The sequence below is a fragment of the Vigna unguiculata genome, chromosome 7 (genome assembly GCF_004118075.2).
Source record: "Vigna unguiculata cultivar IT97K-499-35 chromosome 7, ASM411807v1, whole genome shotgun sequence".
NCBI lineage: Eukaryota > Viridiplantae > Streptophyta > Magnoliopsida > Fabales > Fabaceae > Vigna > Vigna unguiculata.
In genome coordinates, this window is record NC_040285.1 from 22170925 (window position 1) to 22182117 (window position 11193).

General features: G+C 31.3%; 1 protein-coding gene across 1 annotated transcript; it reads left to right on the forward strand.

Moving 5' to 3' along the window:
• The first annotated feature begins 6485 nt into the window (after positions 1 to 6485).
• On the forward strand, positions 6486 to 10514 carry LOC114192700. The gene is made up of 2 exons (XM_028082485.1): positions 6486 to 7394; positions 9960 to 10514. The coding sequence occupies exons 1-2, from the start codon at positions 6722 to 6724 to the stop codon at positions 10064 to 10066; spliced, it is 780 nt and encodes a 259-aa protein (XP_027938286.1). The 5' UTR covers positions 6486 to 6721; the 3' UTR covers positions 10067 to 10514.
• The last annotated feature ends 679 nt before the right edge of the window (positions 10515 to 11193 follow it).

Below are 11193 nucleotides of genomic sequence, written 5' to 3' on the forward strand. Positions count from 1 at the left end.
TAAAACTAAAACACATTCAATATTAAAAGATAATATAAGAAAAAGGAATGAATAAATAAAAAAAATAACGACAATGACATACCTTCTACACTTTTCAATTCCTCTTCTCTTGTATCAATCTCACCCTCTCATTTTGTATATTATAACTATTTTTTCTCTTTTTTTTTCTTTTGTCTCCTTTTCTAATTTTTTTTTATCCAAGAGAGATAAAAAAATGATGTATTTCTATATGGGTAGCAATGAGGAGAGAAGTGTAAAGAATGCTTTTGTTTCGATTCCTTTTCATATGACAGACTATGTATTTATATTCATACATTGCAATATCAATGCAATTCCAACCTTAATTATAATGAACAATATAAGGAATAAATTGGTCATGATACCAACACATTACGGGAATCAACAATATCAATCATTATCAGTAATATTAATTATAATCATTAGAATAGATATTGCTTCTAATTATTAGAATCATATCATTATGTTTAGTTGTTGGGCTCATGAGGAGGGGTGTGGTAATTAAAAATAAATTGGGCTCTTCCTTTTTTTTTTTATTTTTTTCCACCTCTCTCTCACTTTTTTTTTTGTTTAATTGTGTCTTTGGTCTCCATTTTTGTAGCAAAATATTGATTTGGTCCCTTTATTTTTTCTTATCTCAATGTGGTCCCTATGTTGGGAAATTCGATGCAATCAAGTCATTTTCGTTAGTAGTATAGTAACAGTGTTAAAGGAGTGTTACGTGTTAGTTCCTGAATTTTTTGAATTTTTTATTTTTAAATTTTTATTTTTGAATTTTTATTTATTTTTTAAAAGATTTTAAAAATTTGTCACATGTCACGCTAACGTCTTGCCACGTGGCATTAACAATGTGATGTAATTGTGAAAGTGCCACATGTTACTATTATGCCATGTGTCATTTACTCATTCTCAATTTGGTCTCTGTATTTTAAATTCGATCTCAATTTAGTCTCAATTTTTGTAAAAATGGAGCAATTTTGTCCTTCTCCAAATTGAAACTAAATTTAATTTCTATATAAATGTACACAAATATTTCTATCCAAAATTGATATTTCAAGTAAATATTTTTAACAAAATTAAGTTTATTTAAATTTATATTTTACATTAAACTTTATTTAAAATTGTTTTAAAATTGTTAATAGAAAATAATGCTGATAAAAAAAATCAGAAATTATATTGATATTTTATTACATCATACTTTAATATTGTTTTTTTATTTCAATTTATATTTCAAATAATTGTATATTTTTAAAATGTGTAAAGTTCAATAATTTCTATCCAATTTTTTGAGTTGGTGTAAAAATCACAATTATAAAAATTTTAGAAATAATTTTAACTAATTTATGTAACAATCGAAAACAAATAAATTTAAAATTTGAAAACAATTTAAGTAAAGTTGAATGTGAAACACAAATTTAAATAAACTTAGTTATGTTAAAAATATATAATAAAAATATCATTTTGAATAAAAATATTTGTATAATATTTATATAAAAATTAATTTTGTTTCAATTTGGAGAGAGACGAAGTTGCACTATTTTTACAAAAATTATGACAAAATTGAGACAAAAATTAAAATACAAGGACCAAAATGAGAATGAGGAGATGACACCTGACATAATAATGACACGTGACATCGTCATTGCTACGTCACTCAATCATTGCCACATGGCACGACGTCAACGTGACATGTGGCAAATTTTTATTTTTTTTAAAAAATAAAATCAGAAAAAAAATCAGAAAAAAAATTCAAAAAATCCAGAAACTGACATGTAGCACCCCCTTTAACGTTGTTATTGTACCATTAACGGAGAGGACTTCATTGCATCAAATTTTCCAAAACAGGGACCAAATTGAGATAAGAAAAAATAGAAGGACCAAATCAATATTTTGTTACGAAAATGAGGACCAAAGACATAATTAAACATTTTTTTTCTAAAATTAAAGTTTGAAAATCTTCGAAGAAAATTTTATTTCACCTTTTTTTTTATTTACCATTAATTAAAAAACATTTTTTATTTTTTTTTTGAAAATAAATTTATTCACTCGGACGAAATTGGATGTTGGCAGTATCTATTGGCAAATTCAAATTTGTATTATCAATGGATATTTTCATCAGTAATATATCTGTCAGTAAATCTTGTTTGTAATTTTTAGTTGTTATTACAAATGAATTTATATGTCAATAAATTTTATTGATAAAAAGAGTGTCAAACTTCCCGCTTTAGGTTTGACCAATTCGTGTAAAGTCCATTGGTAAAATTTGTCTATAATTATATGTCTTAAAATTCATTGTTAATCTATAAATATTTTACCAACAAATTTTTCTATCGGTAAATCTGTTGTAAAAAAAAAATACTTATGTTTCATAATATTTTATTTTTATAAATTAAGTGGGATGTGTGAGAAGAATACAAGAAGAAAAAGGAGGAAGAGGAAGACGAGGAGGAGGAAAAGTCAGAGTCGGTGTCATCGACACTATGATGATAAAGCAACAGTGGATTAGTGACGATGGCTGCGAAAACAATGGCGATTGGAGGTGAAGGAGGTGGTGAAGGAGGATGAATAAGAAGAGGAAGAGTTGAAAGGAGAGGAGGTGAGGAAGAGGAAGAGCCAGAGGTGGAGCCGAAGGCGGCTAATTTGACGAAGGAGAAGGAGGAAGAGGAGAGGATGGAGAAAAAGAAGAAGACACAATCATAGTATTTACTTTCCGATTTTACTAAGGCCAAATGTCATTGGTAATTACTAACTAAAATCTACCAACAAATTTAAGTTATCAGTAATTACTCATAAATATTTATTGACAGAATTTTAGCTATTGATAATTATCGACAAACTTTTTTATTTGTTAGTAAAATTTATCGAGAAACATTCAACAAATTTTTAGTCTTCAATAAACTTACATTACCAATGAAATTTTTTCCATTAATGATTTTTATCCGTTTATAATTAACAATTTTATCAAACTCACAATCAACCCAACAGAACACCACCCAAATGCATGAAACAATGAAACAAGAATAAGGAATCCACAACTACAAGCACAATCGTTTTTTTGAAAAAATTACTCACCAAATCTTGCAAAAATTGAATCTTCAACCAACCCACGTAAAATCTTATTTCACTCTCTAAGCAAAACATATTTTTCATTTCAGTAAATTCATACGTTGCCCAAACAATATCCACGTAACCTCCTCAAAATGTCATATATGTATCTAATTATTATATTATATCTAATTTCCACTTGATTTTCAAACATGTAATATATATATATATATATATATATATATATATATATATAAAATCATTATACTATATCTAATATCCCCTTGATTTTCTTTAATTCAAGCAATCTAATAGGAGATTTTTATATTTTTTTTATTTAGTATTCTTGGTTTTTTTTTTTGTAAATCTTCTTTAGATTTCTTTGTTGATACTTATTTATCACATAAGATTTATTGTTTATTTATGCTATAAAAAAAAGTAGGGTTAATATGTTTTTGGTTCCTCAAGTTTCCGTGAAATTTGAAATTAGTCCATCTTTAAAACTTTCAATCAATTTAGTCATTCATCTTTAAAAATACATGAATTTAGTCATTTTAATCAAATTTTGTTAAAGTTTATCTGACGTTTCAAACGCATTTCATGATAGTATTTAAATTGTTTACACCATTTGACACATTTTTGCTTTAATGTTAAATCAAATATTATCATAAAATACGTTTAAAATGTCAAATAAACTTAACAAAATTTGGTAAGAAGGACTAAATCCATGCATTTCTAAAAATGAAGGACTAAATTGGTATAAAATTTCGAAGAGGGACTAATTCCAAAATTCACTGAAACTTGAGGGACCAAAAACATATTTAACCTAAAAAAGTAAAATATTGACATTAATGGTTTTTTGTATATTTATCAGAAGGTGTTTTTTCTTTCTTATAATTTTAATATATAATAATTATGGTTTGCATAAATCCATATGCACATGCACTCTTTTAAAAATTGTTATTCAATAGATTTTTATTTTATAATTAATTGTGAGTTGAAAATGTGAGCATTACTCCTCATTATTAAAAAAAAACATTAAATTTATAATTCATCATAGTAGTATAAAGAATCTCTTAAAAAATTCTCTGAAATTAATAGAAATTGGAGATGCTATAACACCGTTGCATTAGAGATGCTAATATGCTATCCCTAGTCACCATCCATGACCCTCTCCTAAAACCAGCAACTTCAATTCTTTAATTTTGTTGACGCTTCATCATCCACAATTCTCACCGATAAAACCTCTCATTGTTCAATATAGTCTTCATTGAAAATTATTTTATGTTATTAACTTTAATTATTCTTTTTATCTTTTGTCCACATAAGAATTAAAAAGCCATGGATATTCTTTTACAACCCGAATACATCCACGACAAGCATAAAAAATTCCAGATTTGTTTTCAGGTATTGAAGACGATGCTGTCCACGGTGTCTTTAGCATGAACATAAATCCAAGAAGAAAAAAACACATATGGCTCAATTCCTTCACATGACGTTGTGACTCACCACTTCAAACGCAAAACACGAGCTTCGTCTCAGAGTTGCAAAAGTCATTATTTGAGGTTGTCGTGGTTGTTTGAAGCATTTAATGGATAGATATAATATGGGGTTTGGTAGTGTTACTGGCAAAGAAAGTGGTGGTGTTGGTTAGAAGTGTTCGGATTCAATTTAGTTACATATTTATTAGGAGTTATATTTTAGTTAGAGAGTATGGAGAATTCTAAATTAGAGTATTTAGTAATTTCTTTTTTCATTATTTTGGTTAGAAAGTATGGAGAATTCTACATCGACAAATATGACAATAGAATATGGATTCTTACTTGATGTGCATTTTTTTTTATTTGAATTATATTTCTATTTTGTCAATTTTGATGTACTTTTTTCTTTGAATATCTCACTTTCAAGTAAATTTATTTTCAACTAATGTTTCAAGTAAATTTATTTTCAATTAATGTTTAGTACCATGATATTTTCATAAACTTTTTTTAATAAAGTTTGACAGTTTATTTTTCAAAACGTACTAAACCCTCTTTTTTCTTTTTCTAAATTACATTAAACCTTTCTTCTTTTTATTCAGATGCAATCGTGAGTGCATTTTCAAAAGTTCGTCAATTAAAAAATAATTTTTCTAATATTTACTATATACATGAGATCGATAATGAGATGATTTCTATTCCTAAACTAACATAGGATCAGATAACTTCGTACTCTCATACTAAGCTAGAAATTTTGCAATCCAGCTCAACCTACCATAGGTTGGTGAGTTGAGTGGGTTGATTCACCAACTCACATAAAAAAGAAAGAAAAATATTTATTTTTAAGTATTCAAATATTTGAATATTTTTTTAAGTAACATATGAGATCACAATCACAATAAAATCAATAATCAATGTCTTCATCATACTCACCACCAATAAATGATGAATTGTTTATAAGAAAGTGTCCATATAGTCCAAGAAAACATGACTAATATTATATAATTTTTGTCATACTATTCAACAAAAAATAAATGAAAAAACTATACATTTTTTTCATGTTAATTTAGAAAAAAAAATATATAAGACGGTTATTTGAGTAATTTATTATAAATATAATAATTAAAAATTAAAGTATCAACGTGTAAAATTGTTGGTGGATTAAGTAGAACCCACCATCAATCTGGTTCGAATCCGTTTAACTCGTGAGTTAAGTGAACTGTGTTGAGTTCAATCCATTTTTTAAAAAAATTAATTTTTCTTAATCTAACTCGACTTAAATCCATAATGAACCGGATTGACTCACCAATTAAAATTCATTTTAACATCGGTATATAACAAGGTTACCTCGGTAGAACCAATAAAGTATAATTAATACAATATTAGGGTAACTCTAATCACGGCCTAAAACCCTATACCAGAATACACCTACAAAACCTAAGTATATGAAGGACAAAAACCCATACAAGTGTTATAAACTTCACAATTATATTTATTAATAATAAATTTAGTAATTTACATATATTAAAACTATTTTAAAATTATTATATAACCTAGTATTTTTAAAGAATAAAAGAAAAACGGCTCAGAAATCGGTTTACGAAAAGTCGATTTCTAACAAAAATGTGTACAAATTCATTAAAGCGACAGTTGACATATTGATTGCTGGGACCCGATTATGTTTATGTAGAAGAATTAGGTTTATTTTTTTTAGTAAATAAAGTGTGCAGTAATAATTGTTTTCTCTGATTTTGGTCTATTCAAGGAAAAATTCTAATGAATTTTGCTTAGCATAACCAAGCGTTGAATTTGGATTGGTTGTTGTGATAGAGAATAATAGTCATTTAAAAGTCCAAGTAACTGAATACGTAAAAACGTATACTTTGTTTGTCGTATGTGAATGGTACTTCAGTAAAAAGCCTTTTCCGACGATTAACAGGAAGAAAACACCACCAAAAGCAAGATCAGTGATTTGGTGCTTCTTGTGAAAAAGAAAAGAAAAGGATGTTTGCGAAGGGCGAGTGATTAGTGGAGGTGGTGAGAGCGGGACCCAAAAGAGTGTTGTGGATGCAAAATATCATTTCTCGTGAGTTCCGAATCAAAATCCCGCAGAGGAAAGAGTACCCCGTGATCTGCTACTTCTCACCACACACTTTCACAACTCATCTGGTGTATCTGTGATGACTCAATCGATGTCGCACAAGCCTTTGGACTCGCGCCACTCCATAGACTCCTGCATGTTGCAGCTCCGCAGCTGGAAACCCTTCAAGCTCCAAGATGGGCCCCACCCCAAACCCTACTACTACAAGCGCCCCTGCCTCTCCGATCGCGCAACCACCTCGTTTTCCCTCGACATCACCAAACTCACCCTAGCCGACGCCGATGACAACACCGCCGCCGCAAACAACCCCAAAAATCGCGCTACCAATTACCGACTCGTCGCCCGCAAGAGGCGCCGCCGCGGCTCTAGATCCGTCTCCGGCCGCAGCAGCGACCGGAGTGGCACGCGGCGCTGCTGCTCAGTCGGGGCATCCGCCGCTTACGGCACCTGCTCTGACTTCCCGGTGGCCATGGGCACCGACTCCAGCGGGGAGCTCTTCGGCAACGGCGACTCGAATTGGTCTTCGGATGTTAGCGAGGCCAAGAATTCGAGGAGGGAGAGAGAGAGGGATGGCGAGAGGGAGAACGTGGGTGTGGGGTTTGGGGTGAGTGGGTGTTCTGACGCGAATGGGAATGAATCGGGGTATGGAAGTGAACCGGGTTATCGTGGGGATGCGGAGTTTGGATATGGCGACGAGTTTGATGAAGAAGAAGATGATCCCAGGTTGTTGTTTTGGGGCGATCAGTTTGGAGGTAAAGCTTCTTCCGTTTTAGGTCCTTTCCTTCTATTGCAGCTCTTTCTTTGTCTTTGGAACTCGTGAGTGATGCTTCTTGTGTGTATAGTCGTCAACTTGTTGCTTTGCTTTTACTTTTGTTGAATTTATCTAGTATGTGCTGGTGAATTTATGTTTAGAATGTTTAGCATAAAACGACTGGTTTTCTTTGTCTGCGAGTTCTTTAACAAAACTTGTTTGGATTAGTGTTATTGCTTCAAGAATGAGGTTTCAATTCATTCACAAATCACTTTGGGGGTAATGTTCCGCGTAGCAGCGTGGCGCTAAAACCTTGTATAAGGGTTTTAGACCGTGGAATAGCAGATGGCAGGATAGCTGTTATTTTGTAAATTTTTATGTAGCTTATTTAACGTATACTATATACATATAAATTCTGAAATGTGATAGAAATAACTCAAAATTTATGACATTCATAATTAACAATAAAAAGTCATTAGTGCCTTGAACAAAACATACCAATTCAGATAAATATGAAAAGAAGTAAAATTCAAGTTCTACATAGGAATCATGAATTATCACTCATCATCTTTTAAATCCAAGTCCTCCCACTTTAAAGATTTCGCTATCATTTCATTTTTGAAATCGCAAACCAGATCCCCGAGCACTAATGTCTTTATTTGGAGGGCTTTTATAGAATCAACACAAACAACTGCTATTTAACCTTTTATTTGGTCGGGTATGGCCACTACACTGAACCCTGGTCTATAAACCCTACCTGTTTTTATGGCATTGGTAAATTTGATTTCATGTGGATACTGCTTAACCCAAAAGTTGTGGTATTACAAATATTGGGCTAGCGAGTTTGTTTCCCCTCATATTTGGATATGCTTTTAGAGCCTTTGTTTGAAAGAAGAATTGAGTATAACATATTTCTGCTAGACGTGTCTGTTGTTTTGCCAACTAGAACTGGGAGTTAAATAAATTTCTAGTTCTAAAAACGAAAAAAGAACAATTAGCAGAACCTTTACATTGGTCATTTTGACAGCAAAGGAATAGTCATGGAGGTTCTGTTCATCCAAGAAGGGTTAGACCCTTGTCCACACATACCTCATCCCTAACCATGTGCTCCGGAATATGACAACAGTGTGGTGCTGTGCCTCAAAGAAAAACATCTTTGAAACAGTTGGCTTTACAAGCAAAGTAAACGACTGCATAAAAAATGAATCAGTCTTGTAATCCATAAAAATGGCAGCACTGTTTCCGGTGAATAACTCCATCTGCCATGGGTTTAAATTGTTAACCGTAGAGGCTGCAGAGAAGAGACTAGAGGCTGAAGCCAGAGAACATGTGGTATGATAATCAGGCTTTGCTGGATAATGTGGACTGAAAGTTTATTTATATGAAAATGAAACTCAGGACTCGGGCTGGAGAACATTATCATATTCTCCCTTTGAATGAAGTTTTCTCCTTAAAGAGGAAAATGTATAGGTCCTGTAAATTATTTTTTCATTGTATTCCAAACATCAACTTTTATATAAAACTTAACTCATTTATTCCTGATTTGCCCCCAAACCCTACTTAGCCTCAGTGATTTTTGGTCTAGGAAGGGTGATCCTTGGATTCCACCATGCTGTGTATATTGGGGGAAAGCATTTGATTGGTGAATAAAAGGATCATCTAATCTGCATCCCAACTTATTACTGGACCCTTTTCTTTTTAAGTTTCAACTTGTTGGGAAAACAAAAGTGACGATCTATTGCCTCATCCTCCTACCCTTTTAAACCATGTAGTATTGCAGTGGGTAGATCTAAAGTATAGTTTGTTCCATTAGCTGCCTTTAGAAAAAGGTCCACCGAATTTGTTTTTTGTTCTGAAGGAAGTTGAAGCCCTCTTTCTAGATGCTAGGCAAGATGTTTGGAGACTGTGCCGAGGAACTCTAACTATTTGCAAAATTTAGGTTTGAGGATTGGGGGTTGAGGTCTCAATGAACACAAGTTGATGAATGAAACAGTACAAATTGTATGGTAGTTGCTACTGATGTTTTGACTGAGTTTAGATTACTCCATGGTGTGCTGAAAGTGAAATATCATTGAGAGAATATTTGTGGCAAAAGCTATTGACCTTCAGAAAACAGGAAGGGTGTATGAAATTACCTTGCTGTTTTGGCAGTAACTTTTTAGGTGGAATATCTTGAAGATGTTAACTAACCACTAGAAAAATAAAGAATACATTTGCAACAGATTGTGTTTTGCATCTGCTTTTTCAACCTTGGAGATTTTTGTATTGCTGTTCTATTGCATGCCATGAGAGTTTAAATGGAACTTTCATTTTATATGTTTTTTTTTCTCAATAGTATTCGAAACTAAATACTTCCCTTTTAAACTTTCCTGAGCCTCTGTTGCATGTGACTCGGACACAGACCAATCCGTCACGCAAAAGTTGATTGGTTGAAAGGTTCTGATTTGATCATGGTTTTGGATTTCGTCAAATATCTTTGAAGCATTATCTAAAACATTTGTTGCATATAAATCTAGTACTCTAATTGGTTGTTTCAGAGACTGACTTTACCTTCATTGCACCGTAGATTCTAAAAGAGAGATGGTTGGGGAGAACACCTTGCTAGATCAAAAATCTCATCATAGATGCCGTCGCAGGAAGCATGACTGTAGAATGGTTGATGCATTGAGGTGACTATTGCAGAAATATGTGGACTATTGACACGACAGAATTTTCTCTTTCCTTCAATAGTGGATGAACTGGCTTCTTTTGTGCATGAATCCTTGACCAAGTGGTTTTGGTGTTTGTTCTCAGCGTGACCTATTTGCTAAGTCAATATCGGAAAGGATTTTGGCAAGTATGAAAATATGATGTATTGATGTGGTATCAATCAGCTTCTGTAGATTTTGATCGAAATATGAAGTGATGTACTTTCGGTTATGATTTCGGTTATGATTTCTGAAGAGGAAAGTATGTACAAGGATTGAGCTATAATTATTTGTTTGGGATAGGAACGACTTTTTGATCTGAATCATACAAATTTCATAGAACACAGTTGAAAAAAAATCTCTTGAACCTGAGCTAACATGTTGGCTTTCGTTTGAAAAATGTAAATGAACTAACCTGCTATTGATATTTTTGAGTTTTGATTGCAAATCGATATTACTGTAAAGTTTAATTCCTGTTTGATAGTAGATCTACAGCAGAATTTCGTGCTCATTATTTTCATTACATTAAGAATTTTTAACACACTATGTTTCTATTTTCAGACATTGCAGGGCTACGCTTTATTTTAGTTTTCTGCCTCCATAAGAAGTTGGCTTCATATTGAAAAAAAATAAAATAAAATATGAGTGTCTGTGTAAGTTTCTAAAAGGATTTTTTAGTTGTTTTAAGTAGTTTTTTTGAAAATGTAATTAAAATTATCGTATAAGTTAAATATTATTAATTTTATAATTGTAATAAAACAATGTCTTTTTTTTATTAATTTCTAAAAATAAGCTAAAATTTATAATAGTTTAAACAAATGGGTCTTAGACTTAACTTCAATTCTTGATTTTACTAAATATTTAATTAGTATTAGTTACTAATATGCGTAAATATGCGGACCTTAGTCATCCTTAATAATGTTTTTTTTTTTCTGTAATCACTATATGTTTTTTTTTAATAAGTATATTGGTCAATGACTACAAAGGCTCACAGTTTAAATGATTTTTAAGCAATTTTAATTGTTAAATTATGGTCAAATTACATAAAATAATTTTAAAATACTCTAATTCTATTTTTAATTATTTTAATTCTAATTATGTGTGATTTTAATT

Excerpts from the sequence above, each read along its gene's own strand:
- LOC114192700 (XM_028082485.1), top strand. The coding sequence starts at position 6,722 with ATGACTCAATCGATGTCGCACAAGCCTTTGGACTCGCGCCACTCCATA. Across the intron at positions 7,395-9,959 it reads TTGGGGCGATCAGTTTGGAG|ATTCTAAAAGAGAGATGGTT; the intron begins GTAAAGCTTCTT and ends ATTGCACCGTAG.